This window comes from Salminus brasiliensis, chromosome 1 (assembly GCF_030463535.1).
Source record: "Salminus brasiliensis chromosome 1, fSalBra1.hap2, whole genome shotgun sequence".
Lineage (NCBI taxonomy): Eukaryota > Metazoa > Chordata > Actinopteri > Characiformes > Bryconidae > Salminus > Salminus brasiliensis.
This window is the reverse complement of record NC_132878.1, coordinates 97,209,326-97,234,957: the sequence shown is the minus strand read 5'-3', so window position 1 is coordinate 97,234,957 and position 25,632 is coordinate 97,209,326. Positions and strand designations below refer to the sequence as shown.

General features: G+C 44.2%; 1 protein-coding gene across 1 annotated transcript; it reads left to right on the top strand.

Annotated features, from left to right (window-relative positions):
* The first annotated feature begins 5,227 nt into the window (after positions 1–5,227).
* Positions 5,228–25,632, top strand: cep85 (centrosomal protein 85). Its single transcript, XM_072692524.1, has 15 exons — positions 5,228–5,390; positions 9,543–9,593; positions 9,679–9,810; positions 14,724–15,083; positions 15,441–15,712; positions 16,195–16,322; positions 17,017–17,134; positions 17,642–17,827; positions 17,946–18,098; positions 19,118–19,272; positions 19,870–19,987; positions 20,205–20,255; positions 20,423–20,530; positions 21,229–21,484; positions 22,655–25,632. Exons 2-15 carry the CDS (start codon positions 9,554–9,556, stop codon positions 22,819–22,821), a joined length of 2,244 nt encoding a protein of 747 aa, XP_072548625.1. The 5' UTR covers positions 5,228–5,390; positions 9,543–9,553; the 3' UTR covers positions 22,822–25,632.

Sequence of the window (25,632 nt, the reverse complement as noted above, 5' to 3'; positions counted from 1 at the left end):
GCTGTTTTATAGATACGATTATTATAATTTTTTTTTAATCCCCTGTCAGAAATGATGAACCCCGTCGTTGGTATTTGCGTATTTTTTTGCATGTGTTGTTCTTTGGTTTGAGGACGTTAGTGGTTAATATTCATTCGCAGGTTTGTCCGTGTTTTAGCTGCACAGCTCCGGAGCTGCAGACGCAAAACTCAGTAAATTAAACCCTATAAATAAACTAAAATCACCCTCATCGGTTAAAGGACTCCTCTAGTGCTTTCCAGCGTAACCGCTCCCTTCTGCATCCGCCCGCTGACGTTCATAAGTGATTGACCCGCAAGTAAACTGTCAGCAGATGCAGTTCCTTAATATGTGTGGTTTTTATTAGGGATGCACCGATCCGGCTTTTTCAGTTCCGATACGATACATAAACTTTGCGTATCGTTGATACTCGATACCGATCCGATACCATTGTTAAATTAATAAACTGTAACCTCACCATGTGGGAGAGACTTACGGCATTAGGTTTGACTAAATCATAACAAATGAACATAAATATAAATGTAGTAAATGGCTTTCATTAATTTATTTGTCACTAAAATAAACAATTATGCAGAACACAGCATTCAAATTAAGAAAAAAAGGAGTCATGCTTCTAACATTTTAGGTATTTTAATATATTTTAAGAATTTTGAATTACGCTAAACAAAATTTAAATAAGATTAATTACCGTTTGTGTGTTTGACAAAGCGAAGCTACAGATTTTTAAAATTAATTAATTAATAATTTTTTTTGAGCTTTGGCCAATAAATATTATTTAATATATTTTAAGACTCATTTTTTAACTTAACTCAAAATGAAAAAATGAGTCCAAATTCTTAAAATATATTAAATAAATCAAATTAATCGGCCATATCTATAAATAAATAAATAAATTTTAAAAATCTGTAGCTTCGCTTTGTCAAACACACAAACAGTAATCAATCTTATTTAAATTTTGTTTAGTGTAATTCAAAATTCTTAAAACATATTAAAATAAATGAAACTTATCAGCCAAAGATAAAAAAAAAAAATCAGTAGCTTCTCTTTGTCAAACACACAAACAGTAATTAATCTTATTTTTTTATATTTAGCATGAACAGTAACTCTGAATAAAATCTAGCAGCTGAACCTGAGAATAAATAAGTAACTTGGTCAAACATGTAAACATTCAGTTCAGTCTCACACCAACCAATTAAAGAGAAAGGATCGGTTCCATGGATCGGCCTAATTATCCCATACCTGATCCCACTAATTTAGTTAATATCGGGACCGATATCGGATCCTAATATCAGATCGGTGCATCTCTAGTTTTAATCCTTAAAACCTTTAAGCAAATCCTGTGAACAGCTCATAACTGCACAGCAGACGGTTCCCCAGTCTGTAAAGCCCAGCATCCAGCCCATTGGCTTCCATTCTAAGTGACTCAGCAGACTGTGTACTAGCTCTAATAGGTCAGTGGCCCATTGACTTCCACTGTGGTCACGCTCGGCCTTTTCAGTGACGCATCTCTTGAACTCGTGGCAGCCAGAACAAACTTGGATGCCTTAAAAGCTCTCGTGTGCAGAACGACAGCTGGAAACATCTGTCTGCCGCATGCATTTCTGTGCTGTTGTGGATTAAAGCAGTCCTGTCTGATTAAAGTCTGATTATAAAGATGGGTTCTTTACAGATCTGCTGTTTCCTGTAGTTCTTCCTCCTGACCCAGTAGCACACCTTCAGACCCAGAGCTCTAGTGTGGTGGTGTGTCAGGTTTGTTAATGAATCATTAAAAAAATCAATTAGATATAAATGAAATTATAATGTGGATAAATAAACGGATGAAAGGGGGCTGGAAGTTACCATTAAACACTAAGCCTAAATCAGCTGAATGCATTTATTAGAAGGGGTGTCCACAAACATATGGACACACTAGGTACAACCTAAAGCAGCTGAATGCATTCATTAGAAGGGGTGTCCACAAACATATGGACACACTAGGTACAATCTAAAGCAGCTGAATGCATTCATTAGAAGGGGTGTCCACAAACATATGGACACACTAGGTGCAACCTAAAGCAGCTGAATGCATTCATTAGACGGGGTGTCCACAAACATATGGACACACTAGGTGCAACCTAAAGCAGCTGAATGCATTCATTAGACGGGGTGTCCACAAACATATGGACACACTAGTGGCAACCTAAAGCAGTTGAATGCATTCATTAGACGGGGTGTCCACAAACATATGGACACACTAGGTGCAACCTAAAGCAGCTGAATGCATTCATTAGAAGGGGTGTCCACAAACATATGGACACACTAGGTGCAACCTAAAGCAGTTGAATGCATTCATTAGACGGGGTGTCCACAAACATATGGACACACTAGGTGCAACCTAAAGCAGTTGAATGCATTCATTAGACGGGGTGTCCACAAACATATGGACACACTAGTGGCAACCTAAAGCAGTTGAATGCATTCATTAGACGGGGTGTCCACAAACATATGGACACACTAGGTGCAACCTAAAGCAGCTGAATGCATTCATTAGACGGGGTGTCCACAAACATATGGACACACTAGGTGCAACCTAAAGCAGCTGAATGCATTCATTAGACGGGGTGTCCACAAACATATGGACACACTAGGTGCAACCTAAAGCAGCTGAATGCATTCATTAGACGGGGTGTCCACAAACATATGGACACACTAGGTGCAACCTAAAGCAGCTGAATGCATTCATTAGACGGGGTGTCCACAAACATATGGACACATTAGTGGCAACCTAAAGCAGTTGAATGCATTCATTAGACGGGGTGTCCACAAACATATGGACACACTAGGTGCAACCTAAAGCAGCTGAATGCATTCATTAGACGGGGTGTCCACAAACATATGGACACACTAGTGGCAACCTAAAGCAGTTGAATGCATTCATTAGACGGGGTGTCCACAAACATATGGACACACTAGGTGCAACCTAAAGCAGCTGAATGCATTCATTAGACGGGGTGTCCACAAACATATGGACACACTAGGTGCAACCTAAAGCAGCTGAATGCATTCATTAGACGGGGTGTCCACAAACATATGGACACACTAGGTGCAACCTAAAGCAGTTGAATGCATTCATTAGACGGGGTGTCCACAAACATATGGACACACTAGGTGCAACCTAAAGCAGCTGAATGCATTCATTAGACGGGGTGTCCACAAACATATGGACACACTAGTGGCAACCTAAAGCAGTTGAATGCATTCATTAGACGGGGTGTCCACAAACATATGGACACACTAGGTGCAACATAAAGCAGCTGAATGCATTCATTAGACGGGGTGTCCACAAACATATGGACACACTAGGTGCAACCTAAAGCAGCTGAATGCATTCATTAGACGGGGTGTCCACAAACATATGGACACACTAGGTACAATCTAAAGCAGCTGAATGCATTCATTAGACGGGGTGTCCACAAACATATGGACACACTAGGTACAACCTAAAGCAGTTGAATGCATTCATTAGACGGGGTGTCCACAAACATATGGACACACTAGGTGCAACATAAAGCAGCTGAATGCATTCATTAGACGGGGTGTCCACAAACATATGGACACATTAGTGGCAACCTAAAGCAGTTGAATGCATTCATTAGACGGGGTGTCCACAAACATATGGACACACTAGGTGCAACCTAAAGCAGCTGAATGCATTCATTAGACGGGGTGTCCACAAACATATGGACACACTAGTGGCAACCTAAAGCAGTTGAATGCATTCATTAGACGGGGTGTCCACAAACATATGGACACACTAGGTGCAACCTAAAGCAGCTGAATGCATTCATTAGACGGGGTGTCCACAAACATATGGACACACTAGGTGCAACCTAAAGCAGCTGAATGCATTCATTAGACGGGGTGTCCACAAACATATGGACACACTAGGTGCAACCTAAAGCAGTTGAATGCATTCATTAGACGGGGTGTCCACAAACATATGGACACACTAGGTGCAACCTAAAGCAGCTGAATGCATTCATTAGACGGGGTGTCCACAAACATATGGACACACTAGTGGCAACCTAAAGCAGTTGAATGCATTCATTAGACGGGGTGTCCACAAACATATGGACACACTAGGTGCAACATAAAGCAGCTGAATGCATTCATTAGACGGGGTGTCCACAAACATATGGACACACTAGGTGCAACCTAAAGCAGCTGAATGCATTCATTAGACGGGGTGTCCACAAACATATGGACACACTAGGTACAATCTAAAGCAGCTGAATGCATTCATTAGACGGGGTGTCCACAAACATATGGACACACTAGGTACAACCTAAAGTAGCTGAATGCATTCATTAGACGGGGTGTCCACAAACATATGGACACACTAGGTGCAACATAAAGCAGCTGAATGCATTCATTAGACGGGGTGTCCACAAACATATGGACACACTAGGTGCAACCTAAAGCAGCTGAATGCATTCATTAGACGGGGTGTCCACAAACATATGGACACACTAGGTACAATCTAAAGCAGCTGAATGCATTCATTAGACGGGGTGTCCACAAACATATGGACACACTAGGTGCAACCTAAAGCAGCTGAATGCATTCATTAGAAGGGGTGTCCACAAACATATGGACACACTAGGTACAATCTAAAGCAGCTGAATGCATTCATTAGAAGGGGTGTCCACAAACATATGGACACACTAGGTACAACCTAAAGCAGCTGAATGCATTCATTAGAAGGGGTGTCCACAAACATATGGACACACTAGGTGCAACCTAAAGCAGCTGAATGCACACTACGTGTCCATATGTTTGTGGACACCCCTTCTAATGAATGCATTCAGCTATCATCATAACATCATGACCCTCTCAGGACCATGCTGCCTAATAAAGCCAGGCGTGGGCTAGAGGGGTATAAAGCCCCCCAGCATTGAGGAGCTGTGGAGGTGGATTGTTGCTGAATGCTATCAAATCCTCACAGCAATGCTCCTCCTCCTAAATCTAGTAGCAAGTCTTCTTCACTGGCGAGTAGAGACAAAGGCATGAAATACCACATCCAAAATACATGAGCAGGTGTCCCAATACTTTTGTCCACAGAAGTGCCACCACTCACTCAGGCTCGCTCTGCAGGCCTCTCTGTGCTGCTGTTCGGTGTTCGGCCTCGGGGCGGCGCTGCGGCGCTTTCACTGCGGCAACAAAAGCCGCGAAGAAGAAGAGCGCGGTCGCTAAGAGCCAAAAAACAGCGGCGGTTTCGGAGCTGCGGCGCGTTAAAGGCTCGTAAATACCCCGATTATTAACCCAGTATTAACCCGTTTAATACCCCAATAAACACCCACAGAGGACGGGCAGCTCTGCCCCGCCATGTTCAGGTGAGTCCCGGGCGTTGTGTGCGTGTTGGGGGCGGCGGGAGCGGGAGCGGGAGCGGGAGCGGGAGCGGGGCAGCGGGGCTGAGCGGCGGGGCAGCGGGAGCGGGGCAGCGGGGCTGAGCGGCGGGGCAGCGGGAGCGGGGCAGCGGGGCTGAGCGGCGGGGCTGAGCAGCGGGGCAGCCGGGCTGAGTGGCGGGGCAGCGGGAGCGGGGCAGCGGGGCTGAGCGGCGGGGCTGAGCGGCGGGGCGGCGGGAGCGGGGCAGCGGGGCTGAGCGGCGGGGCTGAGCAGCGGGGCAGCCGGGCTGAGTGGCGGGGCTGGCCGGGCTGGTCAGACTCACCATCGCGCTGTTTCACCCCGGTTCTCTGCGTCCGGTCGCAGTACAGCCCTTACTGAAGGCAGTCTGGAGTTCCGAGGTTTCTCCAGTTCTGAAATAAAGACCTTTTAGCTGTTTTAGTCTCCTAAAATCAGAACTCTGACTACCGGAGGCAGGGGGCTCGGGCAGGGGGTTCAGCTCCAGTCTGGGCTGTGTCTGACCGGAGGGGTTCGATGGTAAAGCTGGATGATTTGATGGTGTTGAAGTGTTTTCTGAGCTTGTTGAGCTTCAGCTGCAGGTTTCAGTACAGGGTGATTAGACTGGGTTAATCAGCTGTTAATTGGATTGTAATCAAATCAGGTTTGTCTCTACAGTTTTGGAAAACTGTAGTGAACTTAACCTATACCATACACACACCCCATACACACACCCCATACACACTATGAACGCACCCTATACGTATACTATACACACACACACACTATAAACACACCCTATACGTATACTATACACACACACACACTATAAACGCACCCTATACGTATACTATACACACACACACTATAAACGCACCCTATACGTATACTATACACACACACACTATAAACGCACCCTATACGTATACTATACACACACACACTATAAACGCACCCTATACGTATACTATACACACACACACTATAAACGCACCCTATACGTATACTATACACACACACTATAAACGCACCCTATACGTATACTACACACACACTATAAACGCACCCTATACGTATACTATACACACACACTATAAACGCACCCTATACGTATACTATACACACACACTATAAACGCACCCTATACGTATACTATACACACACACTATAAACGCACCCTATACGTATACTACACACACACTATAAACGCACCCTATACGTATACTATACACACACACTATAAACGCACCCTATACGTATACTATACACACACACACACACTATAAACGCACCCTATGCGTATACTATACACACTATAAATGCACCCTATAAATATACTATACACACACACACACTATAAACGCACCCTATACGTATACTATACACACACACTATAAACGCACCCTATACGTATACTATACACACACACACACACACTATAAACGCACCCTATACGTATACTATACACACACACACTATAAACGCACCCTATACGTATACTATACACACACACACACTGTAAACGCACCCTATACGTATACTATACACACACACTATAAACGCACCCTATACGTATACTATACACACACACACACTATAAACGCACCCTATACGTATACTATACACACACACACTATAAACGCACCCTATACGTATACTATACACACACACTATAAACGCACCCTATACGTATACTATACACACACACTATAAACGCACCCTATACGTATACTATACACACACACTATAAACGCACCCTATACGTATACTATACACACACACTATAAACGCACCCTATACGTATACTATACACACACACACTATAAACGCACCCTATACGTATACTATACACACACACTATAAACGCACCCTATACGTATACTATACACACACACTATAAACGCACCCTATACGTATACTATACACACACACTATAAACGCACCCTATACGTATACTATACACACACACACTATAAACGCACCCTATACGTATACTTTATACACACACTATAAACGCACCCTATACATATACTATATATATTCTATACATATACTATATACACACACACTATACATGCATTGTAGATATTCTCTACACATACTATACACACACCCTGTAGATATTCTATACACGCACTACTGATGTTCTATACATAGGCTTCACACACACACACTATGCATATACTATGCACACACTACATGCACTATAGATATTCTATGCATATACTACACACACTACATATGCTATACTACTCATACAATACACATACTATTGACATACCCTATACATATACTATACATGCACTACTGATATTCTATACATATACTATATACACACTATACATACACACCCTATACATATACTGTGCATACACTATACACGCACTACTGATATTCTATACACATACTGTACACATACACTCACACACACCCTATACATATACAAAATACACACACACGCTATATACACACACCCTATACATATACTATACATGCACTACTGATATTCTATACATATACTATATACACACACTATACATACACACCCTATACATATACTATACATGCACTATATATTCTATACATATACTATACGCACAATACATATACTACACGCATGCTGTGTGTGTGGTTGTTATAGCGGTGTGTTATAGTGTGTGTTTATCTGGTTGATGGTCACTCATATTACAGGTCAACTTTGTCCTTCCTTCTCACCTCCGATGTGTCTCTGATCTAAATGTAGTTACAGTGATAACACTGTGCTAAATTTAGCCCCGGTAAGCAGAACACACTCAGTATTATATCATGATCACTGAGGTTTCTGCTTTGTGACATTTGTTGTGAAAAGTCTATAGAAATAAACTTGATTTGAGTTGAATCTGTGCAGACAGATCTTGGGGACGGCTGGTTTACGAAGGTTGGCTTAGATTGGATTTTAAAAGGGAGACATGTCTATATGTTTGCATCATGTAAGTCAGGGGTTTTGGGGGGGGGGTGGATGATATGATGAGATTTTGTTTTCTTGATACAGGAGAGCATATTCTATTCTGGGGTTCTACAGTACAACCCTGTTAGGCCAAGTATGTGGTGCAGCAATAGATGGGACATGGTGCAATTAACGCTGGACTGTGTTACTACACTAACAGTGAAATATAGTAAACATGTGGAGTAGTGATGGATGTGCTGTGGGTGTAAATAAAGAGTAAACGGGGAGGTCAGGAGTGTGTATGCTGGGGTAGACCAGTCAGGTGCTGTAAACAGAGTGTAGGGGGCAGTACTGAGTACAGCAGCTAGTGCTCAGGTAAAGAGAAGAGTACACCGCTTGTGTTCAGAAAGGGACTTTAAAGAATGTTGACCCAACTGCACCTTCCTTTCCTTTCATTACAGGGAGGCTAATTAGTGCTGTTTAATTAGATGAAGAGCAGCGGATTGTGAAGAATATTTAAGATGTGTTTTGTCTGAAATTTCAAAATATTGTGCTAAATATTGTCTTCACAATATTGTGATAATATTTTTACCATATCGTCCTATAAGTTTCTGCAAAAAGCAGTTGATCCTCAATTACTGCATGTACCACAGTTTGAGCTCCACTGTGAACAAGGGTCAATGTTATCAGTAGTGGAAACATTAAATTTGATGTAAGAATTCATTTCTAACATGCTGAGAGAAACCCTGTACCAATAAACAGCCCCTGTAAACAACGCCAGCCACTAAGCCGGCTAAAGCCACTTAAAGCTTAAAGTCATGCTGATGCTCCACTGCCTGGAACAGGGGGAGAACGGCGTCTCCGTCATTCCCACTCCGGGCCGGAGCGCTGCTGCTGCTGCTGCACTATGGAGGTTTGGTGGTGGAGCTGCAGGAGGAGAACCTCTCTCCAGAACTGCTGCTGTGTAACACTGCAGAACCCATAGAGTCATATTAGTGTAAAATCCTGTAGTATTACTCTACCACCTCAGCCCACATGCTGCTACACCTTCAGCTCTCAGCTTGTCCAGAAATGCACATGTACAGCAGTTTTAAACATGTGCAGTAAAAGTGAATTGCGCTGCCTGAGTTAGCTTAGATGTAGCGTCGCTGATGAGACGCTCCACATCAGCTCCTGTCTGCCAGCTCTTCAGTGTGATTAACCTGTTGTTTCTGCACAGCTGAGTCTGGAATGACGACGTCTCAGAGGTATCAGAGCTCCAGGACTAAAGGTAAACCTCCACAGCATTGCAGGAGTCCAGTCTAACCGGGCTGTCCTGCAGCAGAACAGTGATGGAGTGTGTGATTCTGTTGTAGCCGGACACTCAGACATGGAGTTCCAGACGCCGGCTATATCGGAGAAGTTCCAGAGCCGCTTTGGCTGGAGGCAGAGCCGAGCCGATCATTCGGACACTGGGCTGGGCACTACAGCCTCGGACGGCGCAGAAGGTGAGTGTGTTCTGACCTCTGGCTTTGGGCTGTGATCAGAAATGTCAGACAGACAGACAGACATTGATGGAGAGCGACAGACAGACAGACAGACAGACAGACAGAGATGGAGAGAGACAGACAGACATTGATAGAGAGAGAGAGAGAGACACAGACAGACAGACAGACAGACAGACAGACAGACAGACATTGATGGAGAGCGACAGACAGACGTTGATGGAGAGCGACAGACAGACAGACGGACACATTGATGGAGAGCGACAGACAGACAGACGGACACATTGATGGAGAGCGAGAGACAGACAGACGGACACATTGATGGAGAGCGAGAGACAGACAGACGGACACATTGATGGAGAGCGACAGACAGACGGACACATTGATGGAGAGCGAGAGACAGACGGACACATTGATGGAGAGCGAGAGACAGACGGACACATTGATGGAGAGCGACAGACAGACGGACACATTGATGGAGAGCGAGAGACACACACATTGATGGAGAGCGAGAGACAGACAGACACACATTGATGGAGAGCGAGAGACAGACACATTGATGGAGAGACAGACAGACAGACACACATTGATGGAGAGCGAGAGACACAGACAGACAGACACACATTGATGGAGAGCGACAGACAGACAGACACATTGATGGAGAGCGACAGACAGACACATTGATGGAGAGCGACAGACAGACAGACAGACACATTGATGGAGAGCGACAGACAGACAGACAGACACATTGATGGAGACAGACAGACAGACAGACAGACAGACAGACAGACAGACACACATTGATGGAGAGCGAGAGACAGACAGCCATTGATGGAGACAGACAGACAGACAGACAGACAGACTTTGATTGGGGTGTGGTGCGGGGTGCAGGGGACAGTAACGTCCTGCTGTTTTGAGGCCGCTGGTATTTTAGCTGGGGTGGTGAGGTCAGCGGGGTGGTGAGGTCAGCGGGCTCCTGGGAGAACTGGAAGTGTGTGTTATGTCCTGTTCCACTCCCAGAATTTCCAGCAGCTCTGCGGCTCCTTGCTAGGAGGACATGAACTGGACGGCTGAATGGAAAGAGTGAAAGCCGCCCTCCTCCTTCCACCCTCCACCCCTCGTCCCAACACGGCCAGGTCAGCTGTTCTGTGAGGCACCCCCTCACCCTCACTGCAGCTGATCACAGCTGAGCAGAGCTCTGACCGCAGCCTGGCCGGTGAAGGGAATATGCTACAGGGCTGGACGTGAGATAGAAAACCCGAATAAATTTGGAAAATATGATGATCAATATTTCTAACAGTAACAGTAAAAATGCCTTATTTCAATTAAGAAAATAATAATATATTAGCCTTCTTATTAAGATCAATAAACGTAGCAATAATATAATATTAAATTAGCTCTAAAAATAATTTATTTAATGTAATTAAATGTGATTATAATTGATATTGATGTTAGTATAGTAGTATGTAGAGATTTTTAAAATAAAATTACAGCTTATTTAATCAGATCAGATCCGGGAATATAATTTAAATAGAAGTTATATGAATGGCTGACGGTAAGAATTTATAAATATATAAAATATTTAATATTTGTTATTATATATATATATATATATATATATATATATATATATATATATATATATATATATTTTTTTTTTTTTTTTCCATCACTGATTAAAATGAAATCAGTAGAATTTGGCGCGATCAGACAGTGATGAATTTATTTATGTATTATTTTGCATTGATCCTGGCTGATCAAGCGTTCACTGTATAAACAGAAGAACGAGGCAGTGCTCTGATTGGCCGGGCCGTCGTTAAGCTGTGGTCGTTAAGCTGTGTGCTGTAAAGCGCTCGGAGCTCCAGGCCTCGGTTATCGGGCTGTAAAAGTGCAGCTGGTTCTGATAAACTCCTCCGCGGCTGGCGCGCAGGGGCGTGTTGGGCCGTTACGGGGTGGTTCTGTTAGCAGTGTGTGGAGTCTGGCGCTGTTGTGATGTTATCTTGAGTTATCTTGGTTTGGGGTGCAGCTCGTAAACCTGTGACTGTCTCAACTTGTCCTGAGAGAGAGAGCGGGCGAGAGAGCGGGCGAGAGAGAGAGAGGGCTAACACTGCACACCCTGAGTGAGAGCACAGCAGCTCCTGTTGCCTGGCTGTTAAAGGAACCGTTGGGCTGAACTAGTTAGAACTGATCTGGGATCTGTTTAAACCCCTTCCCAGACTCCTCTGCATCTCCACCCTTCTTTCTGAAGGCCTCAGAGAGCTCTCTGGATCTGACCATGATGGTGATCTTCACCCCCCACTTCAACCATCAATCCAGATCAGACCAGACTAAACGTCTGAGGTTTAAATCAGACTCCAGACTCATCCAGAAGAATCCTCTCCAACCATGTTCTGAACATCTGCAGCTGATGTTCTGCACCGGAGTGTGTGTGTGTGTGTGTGTGTGTGTGTGTGTGTGTGTGTGTGTGTGTGTGTGTGTGTGTGTGTGTGTGGGGGTATTATTATTATTATTATTATTATTATTATTGTTATTTAATTTCATTTAATAAATGATGATTTAAAGGCATTTCCTCTGGTGCAGTAGCCGTTTAGAGCCTGCCGTTGGTCCACACCTCCAGCCGTGTTTATAGATCTCGGGGCATCGTACAGTGTCAGAAACCACATAAGCAGACTTGCCCAGTGCTGATTAATGTACATAAGCGTCCATCGCTTGTTAGAATCACACATTGCAGTTGTTACAGTTGCAACCGTTCATGTAAGAATAAACAATTAAATAAACTATTAAATACATTTAAAACAAATAGAAAAATATGAGAAACAAATAGTATGTACAAATATTTAAATTAGATGAATATGGTGAAATGGCATAGTGGTGATAACTTCAATTAAGAATGAAAAATTAAGGTTATTGCACACATTAATATAAATTGTATTATTATTATTATTATTATGATTGTTATTATTGCACATATGAACAGTACTTAGTATATAATTTCACAAATTTACAAATCAGTATTGCATAGATGAGCCATAGCTACTTTAGTGCAGAACTGAGAAAAATGTGAAATCCTCATAAATGTAGTCTGCATATCTAAAAGTGCACATTGTGAGATTATTGTAGTAATTATTAGATTATTTAACTAGTTTTTAACCTGTTTCTACTGGTTTACAGTGATTTTTATGTACTAAAAGTGTTTTATTCTATTGGCAGATTATTTTGCTTGTTTCTGTAAATAACAGAAAATTCAGCTTTTTAAAAGAAATCCAGCTAAAAACAAGCAGCCTGATCTGCCGGCGGGATAAAGAGACACTTTCAGTAGATAAGACTGACATTTAGACACTTGAATAAGTCAAAATAAATGAGTTACCTTTGATCAAATTCTTGCATAAACATAAAAAATTGAAATATAAGCTAAACTATGTGGACAAAAGTTTTGGGACACCTTATTTAGTGTTCTGAAATCAAGAGTGTTAGAGTTGATGCTGCTTCTGTTGGAGTAACTGTCTCTACTGTCCAGAGAAGAAGGCTTTCTGCTAGATTTTGGAGGAGGAGCATTGCTGTGAGTTTGATTGCATTCACTGACCAGAGCGTTAACGAGGGCAGGATGTTGGAAGATGATGATCACCACCCCACCTCATCATCCCCAACTCATCCCAGAAGTACTGGATGGAGCTCCACCACCATCCTTTGTTCCAGAGAACACAGTTCTTCCACTGCTCCACAGTTCCTCAATGCTGGGGGGCTTTCTACCCCTCTAGCCCACGCCTGGTATTATTAGGCAGCATGGAGCTGATAGGGTCAAGTTTATCTGCTCCTGCAGATGGTCCTATTCTAATGGCAGTACTTCCTTCACTACAGGGACTAGACAAGCTGTGTGTGCATTTGTACAACTGTCTCAGCAATGGGTACAACTCAAAGTAGCTGAATGCATTCATTAGAAGGGGTGTCCACAAACTTTTGGATGTAGTTTTTAGCCGCAGCTAAGCTGTGGCTGTGAGGGGGTGTTTTGCACTCTGGTGAGTGTTTGTTATGAAGAGGGTCGTGGGAGTTGGGTGGTAAATCGGAGGCAGGCGGTGCGTCTCTCTGTCTGTAATCTGACCCGGCTCTATAAATACTCGTAACCTTTCTGCGTGGGCGCTCTGATTCAGCCCCGGGGGAAAAAAAAAATATCTACAGCTGCATGCTCACCTTGTCTGGGCTTGACTGTGCTGTGTGGAAGGACGAGGTTGGCTTCGACTTCGGTACGGAGAGCAGAAATGTGGCGGTGGAGAGTAGACAGCGGTGTGGAGTGCGCTGCGGCTCGCCGGCCTGCGGCTGGACATGCTGCTGCTTGGTGTTTGCGGCGGTTCTGTTAGTGCTGCTGAGCTTCAGGTGAGTTGTATTAACTACGGGACTCGTACTGGTTCGGGATATTGGATGCACTGTATGTCCAAATATTTGTGGACGCCCCTTCTAATGATTGCATTCAGCTACTTTCAGTGTGCGAATGCGCACACACACACACACACACACACAGCTCGTCTAGTCCCTGTAGAGAAGAAGTCCTGGACTCTCTGCAGGAGCAGATCAACCTGATGAACCTCTCAGCACCATGCTGCCTAATGCCAGGCGTGGGCTAGAGGGGTGTAAAGCCCCCCAGCATTGAGGAGCTGTGGAGCAGTGGAAGAACTGTGTTCTCTAAAATGATGGTGGTGGAGCTCAATCAAATCCTCACAACAATGTTCCTAATCTAGTAGAAAGTCTTCTTCTCTGGGCAGTAGACCGTTACTCCAACAGAAGCAGGATCAGCTCTTTTTAATAGCCTTGATTTGAATGAAACAATGAATGAGCAGGCGTCCCAATAATTTTGTCCATATAGTGCTAGTATAGTATAGTGAACTCCTAAACTAACCCCCCCCCCTTTTTCTCTTTGGTAGAGCTGTGCAGCTCCAACAGCAGCCCGTCCTTCCAGCCAATCCGGAGTCAGATCCCAATCCCCACAGCTCATGTCATGCCGTCCACGGCCGCCCCCCCGGCCGCCTCGACCCGCTCCAGTTCCTCCAGCTCCAAATCCTCCCTGTCCAAATCCGCATCGTCCCCCAATCTGGAGGCGCAGGGCGGAGTCGCTGCAGAGGGGGGCGGAGTTAAGCAGGACTGCCTGAGCCGCTACCGCAGCCTCGTCAACGGCCTCGACCACTCGCTCTTCCCCACCGCCGATCACACCCGGCTGGATGATGGGCACCGGTTCGAGACCCCGGCCGTGGAGCCCACTCTGAACCAGTCTGGCCTGCTAGGAGGTACAGCTAGATTCTCACGCTTACTGACCACTGACTTTATGTTTATCTGGGTTTATTCTAATGTTATATAGAGTTAATTACAGGTAGACACTCTCACTGACCACTGACTTTATGTTTATTTGGGTTTATTCTAATGTTATATAGAGTTAATTACAGGTAGACACTCTCACTGACCACTGCCTTTGTTTATTTGGGTTTATTCTAATGTCATATAGAGTTAATTACAGGTAGACACTCTCACTGACCACTGCCTTTGTTTATGTGGGTTTATTCTGATGTTATATAGCGTTATTTACAGGTAGACACCCTCAGTGACTAATGTTATAGAATAAGAGTTTTAACTGGTACATCGTGCAGGTCTGATGGGAGGCTACACCCCGGATGTGCGGATGCAGCTGCACATGACCGGCCTCAGGGACGGCCCTGAATGTCGGAGCGATGGTTATACTGGCCCTTTAGAACAGACCTACAAGGTTCTTCCTGAAGCCAGAGCTGGCGTCCCCTGCTCCTTGGACCCCTGCAGTAAAAGGAGCGCCCCCCTGGTCCCCGGGCCGGTTGGGGATCCGTCAGGATGGCAGCAGCACAAACAGAAACTGGAGAGTCTGCGGCTGCAGGTGGAGCAGATGCAGGTGAGCAGCTACATAATGGTACGCATCTCATCCAGATCCCATCAGATCAGATAAAGCAGCTGAACGTGAACCCAGCCCTGATTTACCACCAAACCAGGTGCTGATCTGAGGAGAACTCTAAATAACGCTAGACTCCATGAGGAGAACTTTCTAATGATGAACACAGTGATGGAGAACCTCCACCACTTTCTGTAGGAGTGTTATTTTTAGTGATTATTCTGATATTTATGTATGTGTGTGTGTATGTGTGTATATGTGTGTGTGTGTGTGTATATATATATATATATATATATATATATATATATATATATATATATATATATATATATATATATATATATATACACACACACACACACATATACACACACACACACACACATACATACATATATATATATATATATATATATATATATATATATGTATGTATGTGTGTGTGTGTGTGTGTGTAATATATACACTGTGCTCCTCTTTTGTAGTTAATGACCGGCGGGAGTGGTCAGTACCCCCCTCTGTACCCGTCTCCTCTACAGGCAGAGAGTAAATGGGAGGCGGTCGTGAAAGCCAATGAGAATCTGCTGAAGGAAAAGGAGCTCGTCATTGAGAGGTATTCCACCAATCAGCTTCTTCAGCTTCTGGCTATTAATCTAAAATTACTCAAAACCGACATTCAGAACTTTAAACCAACATAATGTTACCCATGTTGATTATTCAGGTATTATTTTCTTATTTATTTCTTTTTTTATTATTATAATTTTTTTTTACTTCAATTTATAATTTTTTTTTTTTTTCTTCCTTTTCAAATTCTGTTCGAAGTCGAAATCGGCCCACTCTCCAGCTCCGTTCTGGTTCTGCTGGAGGTTTCTTCAGAAGGAAGAACAGCAGTGTTTGAGGCACCATCAGCACCTTTTTAAAACCGTTGATCCTGTCTCCATATCACAGCCTCTACAATATTACAGCAGCATTATGGAATAATTCTACCTTAAATCAGCAGCTTCAGGATCATGCAGATGTGTGACGCTGCAGAACCCATAGAGTCATATTAGTGTAAAATCCTGTAGTATTACTCTACCACCTCAGCCCACATGCTTCTACACCTTCAGCTCTCAGCTTGTCCAGAAATACACGTGTAAAGCGTGTCCTGCTTTAGGAGTGTCTGAAAGCGCAAATTAAACTTCCTGACTGTAGGGGGAGCCCAGGAGCAAACCATATGCAAACAAGCAAACCCTAATGCTGCTTTAATATAATGTACAGTAATGAATATAGAGTCATTTAGTTGTTGCTGATTGGCTGTGTTTCAGGCAGAAGCAGCAGCTGTGTCAGCTGGAGCAGCGTCTCCGAGAGAGCGAGTTACAGATTCACGGGGCTCTGATGGGCCGCGGAGCGCCGTTCACTGACGTCTGTCTGTTACGACTGCAGGTGAGCACCCCTGCTACCCCCCCCCCCCCCCCCAGTAATTTTGGAGCATTTCTATTGGTCCGGTCATCCAGATTATAGGATTCTTATGGGATAGTGAAAATATGGTGGTGGTGGTGGTAGTAGGCGGTCCACATGGAGCTGGTGGTTCTTAGCATGCATCAGTGGTGACAGTTGGGCTTGGTAGGGTAAGTCACCAGGTGGGCTGGTGATGGGTCTATGAACTGAGTTAAGAGGGGAGTGGAGAGGGTCTGGGTCACTGGACCTCACTGTTGAGCCTTCCAGAATTGCTGTGGGCTTGATTCAGCGAAGCCCTGATAAAGGGAGGTGCCTACCTGCTGTATGTAGCGGGTGGTTAGAATAGGGGTGATGGGTGCAGGATTTTGGGGTATTTCACTCACTGGCTGGTGTAAATGCATCTGGAAAAGGATGAAGGTCATTTTTGATGATGATGATGATGATGATGATCTTTGATGATGTTCTATGATTAAAAACTCGATACATTGGCAGGAGGCTCAGCGGGAGAACGCCTTCCTGCGCTCTCAGTTTGCAGAGTGCAGCGACTCTCTGGCTCAGGAGAAGCTGGAGGCGGAGCGGCGTCTGGCTGCTGTAGAGACGGAAACCCACCGGCTGAGTGAGACCCTGAGGGAGAGCAAAGAGAAGCACAGCGAGGAGCTGAAGAAGCAGGAGGAGAGGGTGAGCGTCCCAGTACCGTATCCACTTAGACACAGAGGCTAGGACCACTGGAGATGTACTGTAGATGTGATGGTGGGTCAGGAGAGTCCTGATGGCGCCAATCTTGTTGTTCTCACAGATCCGAAATCGAGACAAGCACATCAACAACCTGAAGAAGAAGTGTCAGAAGGAGAGCGAGCAGAACCGCGAGAAACAGCAGCGCATCGAGACGCTCGAGCGCTACCTGGCAGATCTGCCCACCATGGAGGACTACCAGAGCCAGAGGAAACAGGTACCGGCCTCGCTCTTCACACACACACACAACATATGATTCACTCCTAAATGATCGGAGTCTCCTCTTGGTGGCGTAATAGAGCACTGTTCAGAAGCAGATCAATTTCAGCTCACACTGAGAGCTAGCCAGGCTAAAGTACAGCCTCCAAACATGGTGGAGGTAGTTTCACACACTACTACTGTAACTAACAATATGAGTGGGTCAGGAGTGTACTGTAGATGTGATGGTGGGTCAGTCAGGAGTGTACTGTAGATGTGATGGTGGGTCAGTCAGGAGTGTACTGTAGATGTGATGATGGGTCGGTCAGGAGTGTACTGTAGATGTGATGGTGGGTCGGTCAGGAGGGTACTGCAGATGGGATGGTGGGTCGGTCAGGAGCGTACTGCAGATGTGATGGTGGGTCAGTCAGACGGTGTGACACAGTAGCCTCTTTTCACTGGTCAGAATTATTTGGACACATATATTCTGATGTGTTTAGGTGGGAAAGCTGGTCTGCTTCAAACAGTATACAGGATGGGCCATTTATATGGATACACCTAAATAAAATGGGAATGGTTGGTGATGTTAACTTCCTGTTTGTGGCACATTAGTATTTGGGAGGGGGAAAACCTTTCAAGATGGGTGGTGACCATGGTGGCCATTTTGAAGTCGGACATTTTGGATCCAACTTTAGTTTTTTCAATGGGAAGAGGGTCATGTGACAAATCAAACGACATCAAATCAAATGGTTTTAACGTAACTTTATTCTTTCATGAGTTATAAAATGTGTTCAAAGTGCTGCCCATTGTGTTGGATTGTCAGTGCAACCCTCTTCTCCCACTCTTCACACACTGATAGCAACACCACAGAAAAAATGCTAGCACAGGCTTCCAGTGTCCGTAGTGGCCGACTTCAACCATTCCCGTTTTATTTAGGTATATCCATAGAAATGGCCCACCCTGTAGAACTGGACTGAATTAATAGCGTTTGTATGTTTACACTCGCTCAGCTGTAGTGTGTGTGTATGTGTCTGTTAGTTGGAGGCAGCCGAGCAGAAGGTGGATGAGCTTAATGCTGCGGTGTTGGAGCTGGAGACCCAGCTAGAGGAGACCCGATCAGCCAATCGCAGCAAAGACAGCCAGCTGGAGGAACAGCGGCGTCGAGAAAGAGAACTGCTCAGCACTGTCACCAGGTACCCACCCCCAAACATCTGGAGTGCATAGATGTGAAGAGCATCTCACACACACACACAGACACACACACACACCTTTCTCATTAACTCAGCATTTGCAAATGATGACATAAGTATTGGGACTCCTGCTCATTCATTGTTTTTTTGGGGAATTTAGAGTTGATCCTGCTTTTGTTGGAGTAATGATCTCTACTGTTTAGAGAATGCTTTCTACCATTTATTTATTTATTTTTTTTGGGGGGATGAGCATTGCTGTGAGGATTTGATTGCATTTAGTGAAGAGCGATAGTGAGGTCATATTACCTCATTATCCTCAACTCATCCCAAAAGTACTGGATGAAGCTCCTCCACCATCATTCCAGAGAACACAGTTCCTCCACTGCTCCACAGCTCCTTAATGCTGGGGGGCTTTATACCCCTCTAGCCCACGCCTCGCTCAGTTTAAAAAGATTGGTCATGGTCATGAGCTGTGTAGTGAGTTTCCTAATGTAAGTGAAGCTACATAAACACACACACACATGAAATTCATTGCAAAAATGTGTGTGTGTGTGTGTGTGTGTGTGTGTGTGTGTGTGTGTGTGTGTGTGTGGTATAAAGTCTCCAGGCCAGGGTTCAGGAAGGCCTTGAGGATGGTGCTCGGTTGCCGTCTCTGGATGTGGAGAAGCTCAGAGAGGAGAATGCGGCCTTAAAGGAGGAGCAGCAGAAGCTGAAAAAGGTGTGTTGGTGTGTTGCGCTGTATGATGAACACCATCAGAGGCCCTGTGCTAGCCTTAACCCTCCCAGCACTGGTAGCGTTGTGAGATCATGGCAGTTCTAGATAGTGGGGGTGATCACACTGGGGGGGGGGCATTAGGGTAAATGCCAGTCATGTGCAGACGAAACCTAAAATAATAAATAAATAATGAAATAAATAATGAAATGTTCTGTTTCAGGTTATAGAGAAGCAGCTGCGGATGATGGAACAGCTCGGCTCACAGATGAGGGTAGGACGTTCACTCACATGCTAACAGGGGCTGCTCAGTGTAGTAGTGCAGAGAGCTTGACACGGTCCTAAGGGCCATTAATCAGATAATCATTGTGTGTGTGTGTGTGTGTGTGTGTGTGTGTGTGTGTGTGTGTGTGTGTGTGTGTGTGTGTGTGTGTGTGTCAGAGTGTGCAGCAGCACCTGTGTGAGGAGGAGAGCAGTAGTCAGGCTCTGAGAGAGGAGCTGGAGGTGAAGGAGAAGGAGCTGCTCCAGCTACACTCCGCTATGAAGGAGGTCAGTGGTGCTCTTTTTAAAATGTGTATTAAATTATTATTATTTATTTAACTTTAATATTCCAGCAATTTATTATTGGTGGTTGGTGTAGTGCAACAGAACACCACTACCTGCCAGTGAGCTACCACACCATGTGAGAGACTGGGGTTTGATTCCCGGTCTGGGTGACTGTGGGTGCTGCGCTACACCAATAAGAGTCCCTGGGCAAGACTCCTCACACTACGTTGGCCCACCTCTGTAATACGAGTCACCCTGTAAGTCGCTCTGGATAAGAGCCTCCGCTAAACGCAGTGAATGTAAATGTATTATTCAGTTATTAATCTTAAAACTATTCAGACCTGTAGATAATTCAGCATCTACTATTAATTATTCACTGCCCACTATTACATACAGCTATTTTAAATTATAATTAAGTTATAATATTATTCATTGATCCTGGCTGGAAATTACAGTGTCTGAGTACTGTACGTATTGCACACAGGATCAGACGTCCATTAGTAGAATAAATACATCAAAAGTTATAGAAGAGCTGTTAAATAATAAAAGTTAGCAGGACTGATATTTGGATATTTAAAGCATGTACAAGAGCAGCATATGTGTTATTGCCCTGCAGAGATCTGAGGTAGTAAGACTTTATAGATTAAATGTAATTACTAGGAGCCACAGTGACAGGAGAGGTGTGTGTGTGTGTGTCACAGCTGTCGTTACAGAACCAGGATCTAATGGAGCAGAGCGTGACTCTGCGGGAGCGTCTGCAGGTGTCCGTGGGGTCTGCTGATGGAGGCGTCCGGTGGGAGGTTGGTGGGGACCTCCAGCCTGGGGGGGTACAGTTGACCCAGCAGCTCCACAGAGAGATGGCGGCCTGCCTGAGTGACCTCAACTCCCTGTGCAGCATCCTCACACACACTGCTCAGGGCAAAGACCCCAACCTGTCCATGCTGCTGGGCATCAGCTGTGAGTAAACATACACACACGTGTGTGTGTGTACACACACACACTCATACACACACATATCTATAACTGCTGTTTATTTTTGGTGTAGGTGGGTGTGTGTGTGTGTTATGGTAACTCTGTTGGCACTGAAAGCAACAGTGCTGATGTATTCTGTAGGTCTGTGGCAGGTGTGTGGGCATGGTAACTAAGAGGGGTGTGTGTGTGTAGCTGTTGGAGAGGTTGGCAACTGTGTTCGCATCATTTTTTATGTATGTATGTGTATAATGTATATAATGCTATTAGAGCTTCATACTGGATATTAATGTTATTAGAGCTTCATACTGGATATTAATGTTATTAGAGCTTCATACTGGATATTAATGTTATTAGAGCTTCATACTGGATATTAATGTTATTAGAGCTTCATACTGGATATTAATGCCATTGGAGCTTCATACTGGATATTAATGCCATTGGAGCTTCATACTGGATATTAATGCCATTGGAGCTTCATACTGGATATTAATGTTATTAGAGCTTCATACTGGATATTAATGTTATTAGAGCTTCATACTGGATATTAATGTTATTGGAGCTTCATACTGGATATTAATGCTATTGGAGCTTCATACTGGATATTAACGCTATTAGAGCTTCATACTGGATATTAATGCCATTAGAGCTTCATACTGGATATTAATGCTATTGGAGCTTCATACTGGATATTAACGCTATTAGAGCTTCATACTGGATATTAATGCTATTGGAGCTTCATACTGGATATTAATGCTATTGGAACTTCATACTGGATATTAACGCTATTGGAGCTTCATACTGGATATTAATGTTATTAGAACTTCATACTGGATATTAACGCTATTGGAGCTTCATTCTGGATATTAATGTTATTAGAACTTCATACTGGATATTAACGCTATTGGAGCTTCATACTGGATATTAACGCTATTGGAGCTTCATACTGGATATGAAAGCTATTAGAGCTTCACACTGGATATGAATGTTATTTGAGCTTCATACTGGATATTAACGCTATTTGAGCTTCATACTGGATATTCAGTCTGAACTACATTCTGGACTAATCTGCCATTTCTAGATCTGGAGTTTAACAATATAGAGACTGTTGATTCTGGACGAGCTGAATGAATTTAATGTGTCTTTGTCTTCACACAGCGGCTCCCGTGGTGTCCGAGCAGTGTGGAGAGGACTGGCTCAGCCCTGCCGTTCTGCAGAGGAAACTGCAGGAGGCGCTGCAGCTCCGCCGTGACGTGGAGGCCCTTCGGACCACCGTCTCTGACCGCTACGCCCAGGACATGGGGGACAACTGCACCACCCAGTGACCCACGACCTGCAGAACCAGAGGAACCGACAGAGCTTGTCCCGCTCATGGCTTTTCCTCTGATGGGACGTTTTAGGCTCTGCCTGAGCCGTGTGCCTTCATTCAGAACCGTCTGGAACACAGAGCAGGTTCTGTTCGTGCTTCTGGAAGGGCTGCAGTACTAACACTGATGCTCATGACACTACAGTGGCTTATTTTTATACTGAGGATGTAATATTGCTAGGGTCCCTAATTCTGTTGGCATTCCCTGGCGTTTGGGGACGGATGTGATGTGGTTGACAATCAACTGACTTTTTAATGTGTCGTTTTGGGGGTTTTTTTGTAGCGTTGTGGATGATGATCCACCATCATCTGCCAATCATCTCAAATTAACATGAGCATGAGGGCAAACACTACCCGCCCTTATCTCCCCTGCTCTGAGGTTGTGCCTTTATGCTACAAGCTAACATGCTCTAAAAATAGCCCCCCCCTTCTCTCCCCCAAAATTCTTTCCATATCTCAGTGAGAGCTGAGCTCAGTCAGAGTGGAGCTTCACTGTAGAGAAACTGACCCACTCCGATCTCTCTACAGTGGAGGTGAATGGAAGCAGACGACGGTCGCCATGACTACAACAACACAGATACAGCCCATAATTTATCTCCTATCCAAACCCACCAGTGAAGCTACATCACGAGCCTTCTGAGTTTTATATGGATGATGATGATGATGGTGATGATGATGAAGGTAAAATAGTGAATAGAGAATCTGAACTAATGCAGTTCTCTTTAGGGACTACTTTCTGTAGCCGCACTACACCCTGCAGCATGTATCCCTCCACCATTTTAATGATCTGATTTTAAAAGCAGGTTCTAGAGCCGAACTCTTCTCAGAACTCTGGTAGAACCGTGTCTCAGGCATCAGGCAGCGTCTTCATCACCATTAGGTGAAGAACTTTCTGTGAGGAGCTTTTATTATTAGAGCTTCAGACGTCTGCTTCCCTTCCCCTCCACTGTAGAACTCCAGCTCTGACTGGAGGAGGTTATCTAGAACCTCCACTGTAGAACTCCAGCTCTGACTGGGGGAGGTTATCTAGAACCGAGCGTGTCGCACTAAAACCCACCAAACCCCCCTCTGAATGCAGAGAATTTTAAAAAATCGGTGGCCTTTACCGAGCTTGAGAGACACCTGCACCCACAATAACAGTTGATGAAAGCTCATTTAGAGACGGGGGTCCGATAAAGAACTTTGTTTGTTTTCGTTTGTTTATTTGTTTATTAAAGCTTCATCAGCTTTGTCACAACATTCCATCACATATTCAATGATTTTATCCCTTCACCTTTTTTTTTGTTTGTTTTGTTTTTTTTTGTTTGTTTCATACTTTAAGCTGCACCCATTGCTGACTAATATGTGCAAATGCACACACGCAGCTTGTCTAGTCCCTATTGGCACCTTGCTGCCTAATGCCAGGCGTGGGCTATAGAGGGGTCATTGAGGAGCTGTGGAGCAGTGGAAGAACTGTGTTCTTGGGGATGATGGTGGAGTTGGGGATGATGAGGTGGAGTGGTGATCATCGTCATCATCCAACATCCTAACACTGCTCTTGTCGCTGAATGCAATCAATCAAATCCTCACAGCAATGCTCCTCCAGAATCTAGTAGAAAGTCTTCTTCTCTGGACAGTAGAGACAGTTACTCCAACAGAAGCAGTGAATGAGCAGGTGTCCCAATACTTTTGTCCATACAGTGTATGTATTTTAAAGCGCTACTTTGGTGAAACAGTAAGAAAGTTCAGCTTCTTTAGTTTTACACTGAAGCGAACAGGCTAACGATCTAGTTAGCATCATGCTAAGCTTAGCTACAGCTTACCAATATTAGCATCTTAGTAAACCTAGAGACGTGCTGTTAGCACCATGCTACCTTGCTTACACACTACTTAGCCACATTAGCCTCGTCGCTCCAACGTAAAACTAATGATCTAGTTAGCATCATGCTAATCTTATCCACATCTTATCTATATTAGCCTCATTGTAAACCTAGAGACGTGCCGTTAGCACCATGCTAACTTCTTCTGCTAACTGCTTAGCTTGCCACATTGGCCTTGTAGTGTAAAACTGTAGAAGCTTAACTTAGCGTGATAAAATTTCACGTAAACAAGACATATCAGCAAAATATCGCTTTAAAAACCTTATTTTCTTCACGTTTTAGAGACGTTTCGCACAAACACGAGGTCATTTTGTTACATTTCATATTAGCGAGCGTGCGCTGTGGCGTCTGAGGGGTTGTAAATGTGCTAATCTGGCTAATATTTAGTTTTCTTGTAATGAAGCCCAGTTAGCGCAGCTAGCTGTAATCCGCTGCTCTGGCCAGCATTCGGTGTTAGCAGCATTAGCATCGTTTTTAGCATCGACTGCAAAAGCATGACACTAGCAGAGTAAAGGGCTAGTTCTGGGCTTTTCTTTTTCTTCATGGTTATTATTTAACGTCGTGCCTTTTTCTGTGTGTTAATGACGAAAGGTGTTTAATTCAGTGTAGCGGAGGAATGGTGTATCACCTCATTTCTACTACAGCCTGAACACGTCTTCCATTCAGTTTCCTGTGTGTTATGAATAAATAAAGTGTGTATGAGGAGTATGAGGAGGTTGGGGTGGAGTGTATGTGTATATGAAGCTGCTATTGAGCTGTTCTGAACGGGGTTGGATTCAACTGTGTAGAAGAACGATGGAGTGAGATGCCAGGTTTCTGAATCCGATTCCAAGTTTCAACATAACCAGCCAAGTAAGACTGATCCCAGCACTAAAGCTGTTCCTGTGTGATCTGTGTGTTTTCGTGTAGAA

Bases quoted from the DNA above. Each gene is read 5' to 3' on its own strand.
- cep85 (XM_072692524.1), top strand. From the start codon at position 9,554: ATGACGACGTCTCAGAGGTATCAGAGCTCCAGGACTAAAG. The intron at 19,273-19,869 runs GTACCCACCCCC...TGTGGTATAAAG, and splicing joins CTGCTCAGCACTGTCACCAG to TCTCCAGGCCAGGGTTCAGG. The intron at 21,485-22,654 runs GTGAGTAAACAT...GTCTTCACACAG, and splicing joins CATGCTGCTGGGCATCAGCT to CGGCTCCCGTGGTGTCCGAG.